The sequence below is a fragment of the Metopolophium dirhodum genome, chromosome 7 (assembly GCF_019925205.1).
Source record: "Metopolophium dirhodum isolate CAU chromosome 7, ASM1992520v1, whole genome shotgun sequence".
NCBI lineage: Eukaryota > Metazoa > Arthropoda > Insecta > Hemiptera > Aphididae > Metopolophium > Metopolophium dirhodum.
The window spans coordinates 33,662,712-33,678,084 of record NC_083566.1 but is presented as its reverse complement, the minus strand read 5'-3'; the positions used below and the strand labels follow the sequence as shown (position 1 = coordinate 33,678,084).

The following is a 15,373-nucleotide window of genomic DNA, read 5'->3' as shown; positions in this document are numbered from 1 at the left end:
CTGATTCCCCAAAAATAATAAGCTTTAATATTAATATCCTTCGCTGTTGTGAGATTAACTATTAAGAGTGTTTGAACACACTGCAACACGTACAAATTACGATGGTAGATAATAACAATGACAATAATAGGTAATAAAACAGCGGTAAATATAGGTACATTGTGTGATCGTCGTGGTGTAGGTCGTTCAAGGATTCGAAATTTTTGATCTAGATGTCTGCATCATAATTTATAATCATAATAATATATATATATAATTGCATCACACAACCAATGCTCAAAGACGCTATAGTATACATGGGCCTCGGATCCGTAATATGTAGTCAAATTATACATAATCGATAACGGGCTTACGGAGCAAAAATAATAACACGCGGGGGTAACTATACAACATAATATTATACTATAGTTCGTATTACAGTATAAGATATATAATATTATTATTATGTTATTATGTTATTATACATCATAAGGCGCTATTGATCATTATTGGCCAACGGTGTATACATAATAAATACACACACACACACACACACACACAATATTATAATTTATAACAATATAATATTATGCGCGGTGTATAATATAGAAACTTGGACCGCCGGCGACTGTTTTGGCGACGGGGCGACGACGTTGGTTCGCGCAGAGTCGCTGTTGCCGCCAATAAGCAAGCACGCTCGACTCGTAAACAAAAAGCGAAATATACATATATATTAAAAAATAAAAACGTTACTTTCTATATACGCGTATATCAATGCGCGCTGCACATAGCGGTACTTTCTCTATTCGCGAAACACAATAGACGTCCTGCAATATTATATTATTATTATTATTATCATTATAATTATTATTATTATATTACACTTCCTACAAACACCACATCGAGCGCGCGCGGCACGTTATCATTATCTCGTTGTACGGGGCGTGAATGTGTATACTATGCGCGTATTATATATATATGTAATATGACCGGGAACGTACGATTGTTGAAAGAAAATAATAAAACAACACCGTAAAAATAATAATATAATCGTCGATAGATGTTTGCGCAGATTAAAATAATATTGTATGCGCGTGCGTTGATCAAGACAACTGAGACATCCCGCCGCCACTGCTGTGGTCGAAGTCCGAAGATCGTCGGTGGCGTTCATATAATCCATACATATCAAGCGCCCATAATATTATAATATATTAATATAAAAAAACGGGACTCAAAGTCGAAGAACCTAAGAAAAAATAACCGAAATAGGTCGAATAAATACATATACACACATGCTCGACTGTAATTTTGTGCACGGTGTAAAAAAAATAATAATAAAAAGAAGGCGTAACGGAGAGGCGTGCGTATTAATATTATACAGCCTCACGCGCGCAACGACTGCACAGCAGTCGTCACGCTCTAATGTGTATATATATATATATATATATATAATAAAGGTACCTATCTATACTAAATTCTATAGCCAAAACGTTTGCGTAGACGCAGCTCCGAGTCGGCCCTGATTGTCGGTTTTCGTACTATCGCCAACCCGAAGCAGATTCCGGAAAAGCCGAATTTCTTAGACGTAGGTACACTTTTATAATAATATAAGTATAAAAATATGTTTTAGGTAAATATTATGTAGTGCAAAGTGGCTAATAAGTAATAACACTGTTTTAAGTATAGGTACTTATTTAATAAAATTGAAATTATTTGATTTAAATAAATTAATAAAAATGAAAACTTGTTGATTTACCTTTCGTTCTTCACTAAGTCACTATGTGTATTGTAAATATACAGATATATATTAGGCACCATAATCACTCGTTCGCAACGGACGAAGAGACGAAAACAGTGTGCGCGATAAAATAGAGATGCGCTCTATACCCGATTATTGCGATATTTCCATCACGGGTATCTACTATCTGAGCAGTATCCTGTGACGATACCAACTTATGTTTATCAAATAAGATTTAAACTTTTTTCGTGAAACTGTAAGGATAATGACATTTTGAAAACTTCGAATGGATATAAATCGAAATTCTAACTAGTAGTTTTAAAGTTAATTAACTTGGAGTACATTAAGCCCGATTAAGGATAATTTATAGATCCGTGATGACAGGTTTGGAAGATATATGGGGGCTATGATGATTTGAAAATTATATCTATTATAATCATCAATATTTTATAATGTTGTGCAACCGTCTTTAAGGATTATAATCCTACGAATATAAATTGTAATAAGTCAGAAAGTAATAAAATTCGAATTTTGATTTAGAATTTGTATATATTTATTACAAAATTGAGGTATATCCCTATGATCAACTCTCAGTATCGAACATATTTTTATAAATTTATAATTTTAAAAATCACCACCTCTACCATAGATCACTTCTGTATCCGTTATTGATTGTACTCGTTAATTAAATAATATAACTAGATACTATAAATTATAATCAATAAAAGTATATCTGACACATTTAAAGTTTAAATAATACAAATACCATCATGATGGCATAATATATAATAGAGTAATATTATACCTGCTATACTTATGTATCTAGGATTTATATTATAATTATTAATTAATAGATAATATCTTATATCATTTATTTCACTCACACTGTTAAACGAATAGGTAGGTATAGATGTGGTATAAATAATGAATCGGTTTTCAGTTTAGTGGAACAATACCAAATCTAAAACCAATACTACTTTTTATATAATTTAATAATTATTTTTAATTATAATTTCACATAAAAATATCAATGAAATTATAGGTATTCATTTAATCAGATATTACAACCCCTATACTATTAATATATATTAATATAGTTAAATTTAGTTTTGGCTCACAAACCTGTTTGTTTATAATATATAGAGTTACATGAATATAAGGGTCTTTTATAGTTTTATATAATCTACTACAGGTATATATACATAAATGTATGTTTATATACATAAAAACTACTGGTTCCATTTTAATAAAAATTCAAATTGTTATTAGAGATACCATGAAAGTTTAGAGTCTAGTTTGAGCCAAGTTCCAAAAAATACCAGATGATATATCAAAATATCCAATCACACTTCGGCTAAAGTAGTACTACAGAGCGAGGTAAACCGATGCCGATTTTCCTGTGAACTGAGCAACACTAAAACTAATATAGGTACAGCTATATCTATATAGCATTGTATTTCATTTTTTTCCCGGGCAAAGTCTGCAGGTTACACAGCTACAGTAACTTAGAAATCTGTATCTTGTATTGTTTTTATTTTTAAATATAATGATAATGTGGTTTATAAAAATAATATTATATTTACAACGTAGAATTAAGATTAAATTACAATATTTAACTTACTTGGAAATGCCTGGAAGGTGGCGGTGGTTGAAGATAACACTGCATCATGTCTGCAAAAGATTCGAGTTCATCAAAGTCAAACTCAAACGATGGTTCGTAATACGGAGATTCTTTCACCTATAGTAGAATAAAAAAAATAATAATGATAATAGTAATAAATAGAATACACGAAAAATAACAACAATGTAACCAAATAAAAGCATAATAATATATACACCTGACAATATTACACACAAATATAATATAATATAGGATGATCGATGTGTACAGGAAATCGAGAATTGGTTACGGACTTTTTTCTATACTCTATCTTTCTCTGATCAACTCTCTATCACGCTACATAAATCCACTATGAATCCCATAGAGAAAACATGCCACCCATTCTACAATTCGATTTTTCCACTAATGTACCGTGGTATTGTATTACTTTAGTGTAGTCTAGTTCACATTGCATATACGCTACACAAAAAACTTGTACCTAACTATACCAAAGTAAAAATGAAAATTTAATTTTAAATTGCATGAATGTATTTATCATAAATAATCATGAATAATAATATGAAAAATAACAATTAACAATAAAATTAAATTGTTCTAGTTGTGTCAGATATAAAGAAACCAATAACAAAATTTAATCAAATTCACTATCTATTGTATAGTGATGTATACACACGAAATCTTTGATATAATATACCATACAAAGTATCCACCTTTAAACATTTATTTATTACCTGTTTAATAAGTAGGAACCTACTTCTAAAATTAAAATTAAAATCTGCATTCTATGATACATAATTTTGTCAAAATTTGATCTTAAAATACTTATAAAAAAAATGTGCATATATATTTTTAATATTTTTTAATTTTGGTAAGAACATGTTATACAACATTGTATTACATTATCAAGCATTAGGTGTGAAAATTGAAAATATAATGAATTCGTAATATTTCGTTATTTTGAGGAAATTTGTTAACATTTGAACTTCAAACGTTTATAATAAAAAATCGAATTTGTCAAAAACTGATGTTGCGTAAATATTTTCGCTTAACCGCTGTTTTTTGTTAGGCCCGTTTTTTTATGAAATAGGTCTAAGTTTTTCTCAATTATTAAGAAATGTACTGCAGTAATTTTCTTATTTTAGACCACTCATTACTCAACGTATAAACTAAATCAAATTTTCTAAAAACGTCCTCAATACTGAGAAAATAGGAATACATCAAAACGTGATGACAGATAAAAAAAATACAAAAAAAAGTTTATCACTGATATAAGTTTCTATAAGGTTTAATTAAATTAATTAATCATGTGTTTTAACAAATCATACATTTGTTTATCAAAAATTATAAATATATAGGTGAATCATTATAATTAAAAACAGTTATCTTTAATCATATTTGTATTATTGTTGAGAAAATAATTACAATCACTTTAATAAAATCCATATTATTATTAACAATTTAATTCACACGATTATTAATAAAAACAAATCATAGAAGTTTCAGTATAGATTATAATGATAATTATTGTAATCAAATATTTAAAATAGTATGCACTATGCAGGTATACATAAATACTATAATATCAAAATTTATAAATAGGGTACCCTATACTTATAATCAATTTTGCAGAATATATATTATTTGATGTGTGGCACGTAGTCTACCCATCTGTACAACATAGAGCCATAGAGGTATTAGAAAAACACAATGGTCAATGATAAATCATTGGATTTAAGATACGATTCTTATATCGGTTTATATTGCTTATATCTTAGAATGTATAAAGGTCATAATATTTAATACTGAAAATAATTAGAAAGTATAATAAGCTTTATAAAATAGAATACACGAAATTAGCCCTATATATAAGTCATCAAAGTAACACATTTTATTTTTAAAAAAAAGTATGTATTTTAACTGAGACACAAATTTGAAAGTATATAATATGTAGATTGTAGAATCACATATTTTTGTTTTAAATAATCTATGAAATATCAATTTTTGGTTGCCTATATAATGGAAAACTCGTTGAAGATCTGGCAAATTGTCAACTATATAACATTAAAATATAGATGCATCTTTTGAAGACATTTAATATTTAAAATCCCAAAAAACGAGTTCCATTTATGATTTTTGGATAGGTAATATATAAAAATAGTTAGAAATATATATTGGTATGCAATTAATCTATGGGTAAAGTATTAAATTTTCAAAAACAGGATACTGCAGAGACTGTGCAAATGTGTTGGTTGTGTGTATTTTAATTACTATTTTGAATGCAATGACGAATAATCGTATAAAAAAAATAATAGAACGAACCAAATTCTATATTATGTTTATTTTAAAGTTGATAGAATAATTTTCAAACTTAAAATTAGTTCCTTATAAAATATAAATATAAAATTTTATTCCCTCATAACTGTAAGAGCATAATATTTGTGTATGTATGGGAAATTAATACTGGCTAAATAATAAATGTATGAACATATTACATATAGTATAGGTACAACTTATACAACAATAATTTATACACGATTGTGTTCGGTTACACCCTAAATTTTACTATTCTACCATTGATATTAATAACTAAGAAAAAAAATGATTACATTGATACAACTTTTAAGTAGTGAAACAAACTATAAATTAGACTAAAATATAAATCAGGAAATTAATTTACAATTTGATTGGAAATATTAATAAAATATTTATATTATATTATTGCTTAAAAGTTACATTTCAGTAGTTTTCCACAATTTTCTCAATAACTATTTGAAATATTAATTTCTATAAAAGCTATATATAATATATATAAAAAATAATCAACATATGTAGAAAATGTGTTCTGGAAGGCAAATAGGCAATAAGTTCATAAATATTTGAATTAAGTAGATATTTTAAGTTAATAATTATAACTGTAATATAAAATATAAATCAATATACCTAATTATATATAACTGTTTATAACTGATATTTAAAACATTTAATTTTCATATATAGAATTTAATAGGTACTAAGCGAGCGGTGGAACATTATATGTATATGCCAACATATATATGTTGTTAATAAATAATTTATTAAAACAAATACTGGATATAACATAAATTACATAATATACTATTGTCATGTTGATAAAATATATAAATTGTATAATACTACGTGTATATTTAATCAGGAATATGTGTTTACTCAAAACATTGTAATTTATTTATTTACACCAATACAGAAATATAAGTAAAACAAGAACATGGCCGTGAAAACCTAAACAATTTTCATAAACTCTTAAATTGACAAATTTGAAAATAGGTACCTACACACAATTATAATACAGAATAGTTTATGCTAATAGTATATAGTTTATCTTCCTATAGATTAGTTGTAAATAAAATGTAATTTATTAATATAGCTATAACAGATTTATAGTTAATAACTGAATGTAAATACACAGCGTATATTATATGCATAATATCTGACTATCCTGTATTAAATCATAATCAATTATAATGTTTTTGTATTATGTATATATTATAATATATATATATAGGTAAGATATATATAAATATATGTATTACAACAAATACTAAATCAAATAATGTTGTTTAAGCAAATCGTATAATGGGTATTGTGTTGATTGGTAATACGCGTATCAATATAATTACATATTATAAACTAATATAACGGGTATAATCCTTTAAGTAAACGGAATTTTATGCCTTCAAGTTTAAGACATAATAAGAACATAATAACAAAAATTAACTCACACGAAATCCTGGAGTTAAGCTTGGAGATTCATTATTACTGCTTGACTGGTCATATTTTCTGTCTTTGGCAGAGTCATCGGCATCCAAATCCGATGTTTCGGTATCATTGTCACTGGACGCTCGTCTCGAACGACTTTCGTCTGTAAAAGATTAACACAATAACGGCACTGAAGTCTGATACACGGATACGAGCACGACAAAGAACGGTAATATTTTTTTAAGAAATACATGCGACGCATATACCGATTGTCCCGTACAACCCTAACCTGGTTGTGTTCAGGTAAAATTAAGTTGAACGTTACACCGAATAAATAAAGCGCCAAGTCATCGGGGACAATAAAGGCCACGGCGACATCGGTCGGTCCCTTGAGGCCGAAAAGACGTACGACGCACTAATGGGCAGGGAAAAAAATATTCGGCGAATATGGGTAAATCAAATTTTGTATTGTTATAAGTTTTTTATATAAAAAAAAAATAAATAAATATGATGTACGACTGCGACTGCGACGATGACGACCACTACACCACGGCGACAACAACGGTGCGTATAAAACGATGACGAAAAACCGAACGAGTGACTACTGTTGATCGGTGGGCTGCCGAAAAAATACAGTTCCCCCCGGTCCAGACGCACGATTGAGGCTCTCCGACATAATATTATCCATCAATCCAACATGGCCGCCGATGCCACCGCCGTACCACCGAGTCACTTCAGTTCCCATGACCCCGCATTCCTGACCACCGCCACCACCGCCGCCGCCACCACCTCCAGCACCACCACCGCCGCGACCTCCACCACCACCACAATCACCACTACCCACCACTGCACTACTGGCGGTCTTCCGATTTTATTTTATCGTTTTCATTATTATTAATCCCCCCACCAAAGCGATTTCCGTACGTGTAAATAACCACCACTACCACAACGCGTCGTTGCGTGAGTATCATCCATCGTCTCCTCCTTGATAGCGTATACTGGAGAGTATGTGTGTACATATATACCTATACCAGGCGGATATAGGTACCTGCCATCTATCGCGTGGTTTCGGGCTGTAGGTGAACTGGGTATAACGACACTTTTTCTGCGTGAGAAAATCATCACTTCCGACTAAAACATATACACTCGCACAGGACCTACATTATATACATAAATACACTATACATAATATCTATATCTATATGCATATTATAGGTACACTGCAGCTAGTATATAAGTCCCGTTTTGTGTTTATATGTATGCATAGATACCTATACACCGGGGGAAAACGACGCGTATCCGATCTCTGCTAACTGCACTGCAGCAAGGCAATCGAAAAAATAAGAAAATCTAAATTGGAAAGTTCCGATTATCGTTGTGAATTTGTATACATGCATATAAAATATAAATACGTTTTCTCAGAGACACATTCCCGTGTATTTTAACATCGCACGATTTTTTCTGTTATATTTATATATATTTTTTTTTTAGTCATTGCCAAAATCTATACGTTTTCTGCTGCAGCAGCTGAATAGCTATAGGTGTATAATAGGACAGTGTTATTATAGCGTGTGTCTATATATATATGCAATAGATACTCAAAATTCACTATAATATAGGTACACCTACATTTATATATATATATATGCGCATGAAACAGGAGATTCGTATTTTCAGGTTTAAATATGTGTACTGTTTAGTGACGTGTAACGACGTTTTATATAGAATTTCACGAGTCTCTATATATAATATATATGATGTATAAATAACAATGACAAAAATGTAGTTAAAAAACCCGCATAATATACATAAACATATATTTACTGTACATAATATATATTATAGTATTATACTTCGGTAAGTAGGTACGAACGTAAATAAATAAATAGATTCATTTTACCTATGAGTGTGCATATACAATATTATATTATATACTTAATATATACCATTATACCTATATATAAGAAAAATACATGTACACTGTACACAGAAACATTATACACTTTAGTCACAGAATAGAATAAAAGTTAATTGAGTTATTTGAATAAGGCTATAACAAAACAAAATCCCGCTACAACTCCAAAGAGATCAAGACACACTAAGATATATTATTTTCAATAACCATATCGCACCACCAATAAATACAGAACACAATAAATCTTCCACGATATGGTAAATATTTAACAAATTACAACAATCAATGAATATTCACACCTCAGTCGTAAGGTTACGTTCCAAGTCATACCACCCTATAAATGGGAACTGAAACTAAACACTGAACTTCTCGACTTCAATAAAAACGAAACAAATAATACAATAATCACCTCTCTTTTTAAAAATACGATCCAGAACTCATTCTCCAACTTCACAAAAATATACATCAATGCATCAAAATCTGAACACGGAGTAGGCTTCGCCGTAATTTAAGACGATATAATCATTCAACATAAGCGTCCGATAATCACCAGCATTTTCTCGGCCGAAAACTACGCCATCTCTGAAGGAGTAATACAAGCAAACACTATAGAATCAAATGATTTACTTAAAATCAGCGAATTCCTTAGCACCTTACTAGCTCTTAAAAACCTATCCACTAACAATTAAATAACCTCAAACATTCAAACAAAATTAATCGAAACAAAAAAAATATAGAATTCATGTGGGTCTCTTCTCACACGGGCACTACAGGAAATGAAAGAGCTGACAAATATGCTGATTTCACAACGAAAAATATTTCAACCTCTAATTTAAATAACATCCCGTCCAATGACATAATAAACTCTATTAATAAAAAAATTCTCTCATTTTGGCAAAACCAATGAAATGTAATACCAGCATCCAATAAAATCAAAAATATCATTTTAACAGACGTCAAGACATCGCAATCACCCGCATCAGAATCGGAGATTCCTTTCTCATACACTCATATCTAATTAGCAAAGAGTCCCAATCAAGATGCAACATATATGCAAACAAATACTCACCATCAAACATATGGTGGAGGAATGCACACTGTACACCTTAACACGCACCGAAACGCCACCTAACGTTTCAGAAGCTCTCGACGAACATTAAACCTCAAAAATCATTGCATTTTTAAATATTACTAATATTATTAAAAAAATGTAAAGCCATAATTATCTTTTAAATGTAATACCTAATTTTAAGAAACATCAGTACTATGTAAAATATTGACAGGCTAATAACCTTCGCTGTTGAAGCCTTTATTCTTTAAAAAAAAAAAAAAAAACAAACTTTAATATATTTGTTATTTAAATAACAAACAATAACATACGAGTTATATAAACATATAATACACAAATGTACAGCGGAAATCCAAATATTTGGTTGAACCATTATAAACTATAAAATGTAATTTGCAACACCCTAATGCAATTCACTTGTACAGATTATTTAAAATTACGAATCTATAATGTGTATTTACTTTCGATTATTCGAATTTCAATTTAAAAATCTACTATATTGTACTGTAACAATTTAACAATTTACTATAAATAGTTGATTTTATTTGAAACACATACGTTTGTATCGTCAAAGATTTAAATAAATTCTTAAATGAAGAACTGAGGGTGAAATTGCTTGGTAAATAACCAAGTATATATAATCGAATAATCAACAATGGGTATTATCTCCTAAAATACAATTCATTTTTATTCATTTTATATCTCAGATAAAAATTGTTATTGGTGTTATATAATTGAGGTATAAAAAATAATAATTAATTATAAGAAGATATAAAAGTTTGCTAATTATTTTAATGTGTATTTGAAAAACGTCTATATACAACATAAATTGTAATGTATATTATATTATAGACTATTTATTACTATGAGTTAAAATGTCCATAAAAAATAATACTAAAAAAGTGTTTGATAAATTAGAAACGGTGAATGATCTTTCCGCGCGATTTCTAGTACGATAATTCACATAGAAGAATATCTTTATTTTAAATGTCATACTGTCTGCTATAACAATTCATGACGTCAATAATATAGTCGCCCACTTAGTTTTTTGTTCCGGTCATATACCTACTTGGCATGTTAGAACATAATTTAAATTATCATTGTTTCTTTGAAACAACTTTTATATCATATTAGTAAGTGTTATTAATATACAATAGCTGATAAAAATATAATATTTATTATTATTTGTACCTTTGCTAATCAACAGCATCTAAATAATACATAAACTATAAATTCGTATAATATATGCTGTAACTCGTGTCTTAAATAGACAAAATAGTGCTACCTTTATAGAAATACTATTAAAACATTAATACCTACGAAACTATTAGCAGAAAACATAAATTGTTTAAGAATAATCAATTTTTAAATTAAGGTTGTGAGGCTGCAAATACACTTTGAACTGTATCGGTACGTAATACTATTATACCTATAAAAATGAAAAATAAGATAGTGACTTTATAATTTTATAAGAAGAGAGAAAACTTATGAATGAAATGTACAGAAAAAAAGAAAGCACTCTTTTCCGGTCATTGAATTAGCTTATTGCTCTAATTATTCTGATCTCAACACGCTTATTAAGTGGTGATTTGTAGCCAAATTGTTTATTAAAGATAAAATACAGGCCCGATTAAAACAGAGTGCATTATATTTCTAAACTGTGTAACTTATTATAGGTTTATGTTTGATACAACATGTGAGATTAAAATATATACCTTCTAATATACCTATAATATTATGTACTATTTGAATTATGTATGCTTAAATAATACCGATTAAATGTGCCCCCTATTATATCCCGCCATCATTCAATTATCAGAACCATCTGCCCTAAATTATTATCCAATCGGGCAACAACATGTTATTGGTATAATAATATAGGGATAGGACATGCTGGCGCTCCCACGAGGAAAACCTAAACTTGCAGTGGCAGATGGTCTCCAGGTGGTTTTATAGGTGTTATAGGTACACCTATCCTTCGTTATTATTAATATTATTTATTGTTATTCATCATTAAAGATAATTATTCTTTTTACATGAAATCAACCGGAAGTCTCCTGTCAACGGCCAATTCCAATTTGCATTAAATAGTATTGTCAACATTTAAAAAAATAGGAACCTGCCCAAAATTAAAACAAATTATTTAATACGCAATAGGTGTATCTATGGAATTCACCGATCGTACATAATATAACTGTACCTAAAAATGTAGAGGTAATAATACATAAAACAATACATAAAAATTAAACATCAGAAAATGTCTTTCTAAAACGTTAAAATGTTGGGCAGCCCTCCTTTCGGCAAAATGTACCCTTCCCTTTTCGGCCAGTACCTATACAGTTTTCTTTAAAATTTACAATTATAACAACTGAACTCAAGAATTATTGTAGTTAATTAAATAATATGATTGTATACAAAATTTTGATTTTTTTTTAATAACATTATTATACTTACAACTGTGTGAAAAAATAATAAAATAAAACAATTGGCAATAAACTGTTATAACAATATTAATTGAATAAAAATGAACATAGCCTTATAATACATATTATTATATAATAATAATTATGATGATAAAATATGAATTCATGATTATGTCGAAAATTAAGATTTCCTAATACATTAGTTGAATAAAAATTAATATAGTCTTATAATACCTATATAATAACAAATAATAATTATGATAAAATAATATGCATTCATAAATATGTCAAAAATTAAAAATAAATTTTATTTTTTATAATTGTATGATATTTGTTTGACAAATTTATAACGACATATTTTAGCATTTTTGTAGTCTTTAATGTAGGTAAGCTTCATTTAGTCGCTGCTGTTCCACATTTTTTGCATCACGAGGTGTTTTTAAAATTTTGATACTTTTAGTTTGTATGTATATAATATCTGTTTGAACTTCATAAATAAAGACGGTTGTTATAATTGTAAATTTTGAAGAAAACTGTATGATATATGGTTGAGTACACACAAGGCCCTAACTAAAAACAATGTCAGGGGTCCAACAACACTTTTTTAATGTGGATACTGGACACTTATCATTTTTACTACTCGTTTTGGTCTCGCTCTCGTGCATATCCATGAGAGGACGTTTCTATAGATATAGATAATTGATCGAATCACAAAAAATAAGAATAGAAAATTATATTTTGTATTGTAGTTTGTACAGTTGTTCATATTTTGAGATTTTTATCTTTTAACATATGTACTATTTTGTATAATGTGTAAATTTTTTACTTTTAAAATTAAAACACTTGAAGTTTAATAAAAAACAAAGTATAGTCTGATAGATTCTCTAAATTTAATAATTTTTTTATGCGTAGGTAGGTACATATAATTGTTACACCTGCATGTGGGGAATAAATGGTACTGATTATGAAGCATTTGAATATATTTCGATATTACTTACCTATCATCAAATATCAACAAAAAAAGTGTGAAGACTAATGATAATGCCCCCCCCCCCCCAAAAAAAAAAAAAAACTTAAATCAAACCCAAGAGCTGCCACTGACAAGAACATCGTCGTAATTGATATTTTGTTCTTCTATACGATTAAAACTTGTCATTGCCATTTCGCACCTGCATTTAAAATATACCCTCAAAGAAAACATATTGTACGTTCCTACGTCCTACTAATTTTAATCGTAAGTACATTGTGTGAAAAATAACGATGCAATGAATATAGGTGTAATATGTGTCGGCGTGTTTTAAGACGAGCCTTCATCATCATTTCAGCCAGCGGACCGGTCATGTCAACAACAGGTAGAGAGAAAAAAAATATAAAACGAAAATCTTTCGAACACTTAACAACATGCAGCAAACGGAATATCGCCTAGTCATCCCAGCCACCATCAGATATAATATCGGCTTAATTCACGGTGCAAACGCTTCGGATGTATAAAGCCGCCTTTTGTGCACGACTACCTACGTCCTACACTCTATCATAACACCCAGATATCTTTCCCACATGAAGGGGAGGGGGTACAGTAATAATCATAATAATAATTATTATTATTATTATTATTATCATTATTATATTGTAAAATTAATAGCCGAGCCAAAATCGATTTCGATACATGGCCCGAAACTCGAGATAATATAATAAATATTACATAAGTTTTAAAAGGTAGATACAAACGGGTACACTTTACAGCTGATATAGTTAGATCGATAGCTCGAAATTTCGTCCGCGGGATCGTATTCAGTGCACCCCGCGCTAATCTCATGGGCACGCGCGCGAAAATGGGTCCGCGTGCACATAATATATGTGACGATATGCGTACATAATGTACATATGTGCCCTGAGCACGTTATGTTTAAAACCGTATAACCTACACTACTGCATACGATGTTTGTCTTTGTTAAATAGGACAAACACGCGAACAAACAATGAGCGTGTAGAATTTGAGAGAATATTATTATTATATTGTCTGACATTGTAGACTGGTGAAATGACGTTGCACAATGTCCCGTTATGATGCGCTACTGGGACTCGCGCGTTATTTGAACACGTACCACCACTGTTGGGTCGAATCTAGTGGGGTTATAAATTTAAAAGAAAAATCGCGTTTGACATGTGTATTATCGCCTATTCGACGACGACAACGACGGCGATGTTTATCGCACAAGATAATGTGTCAGATGTACATAATGTTATACATATTAATATAAATTATTCACGGTCAACAAACGCGCGGTATAACTACATACATACATATATGATCCATTGAACATCGCGGGTATGTGCCATTTCGATACCGCGAGATATATACCTTAGATATACATCACATATTGTAATATTATACAGGTATATTATAAGAATCTAAACGACCTATAACGACCAGAAACACATGACGCAGCCACCAGCGGGTATATGGATATTATGGGTAGTAGCCAGCCAGTGGTTATGTGTATACGCGCGGCTATCGGAGGGCTGCAGCAGGTATACGTACATAAATATAATATCTACGTGTACGTATTATATTATTATTAAAGTATTATAAAGCGGTGTCATTAAAAGCGATATTTTTTTTTTAGAGGTTTTTTATAGGTACGTACGTGCAGTACAACAGAACTATTGAAAACGGTTTTATCGTGATGTACGCATTTATGTATATATATTATATATATGAAAGATGGAGTCGACTGATGAGCATAAATATATACGTTACGCGTGGTATAAATGGATTTATAAGGACACGATAATAACAATAATCGGTATATTATGATAATAATAATATATCGTAGTCGTGTATAGAAAACATAAATTCCCCCCCACCCCCAACAAAAAAATTGTATTAACA

The 15,373-nt window shown here is 29.7% G+C and overlaps 1 protein-coding gene across 2 annotated transcripts in view; it reads right to left on the bottom strand.

Moving 5' to 3' along the window:
• LOC132949757 (segmentation protein cap'n'collar-like) overlaps positions 1–15,373 on the bottom strand; it is a 110,670-nt gene that overhangs the window by 36,573 nt on the left and 58,724 nt on the right. For both annotated transcript variants that reach the window (XM_061020815.1, XM_061020814.1), the window contains exons 5-6: positions 7,097–7,236; positions 3,339–3,455 (exon numbers count right to left, since the gene is read on the bottom strand). In XM_061020815.1, coding sequence (XP_060876798.1) covers positions 3,339–3,455; positions 7,097–7,236 — 257 coding nt within the window. The remainder of the gene's footprint in view (positions 1–3,338; positions 3,456–7,096; positions 7,237–15,373) is intronic.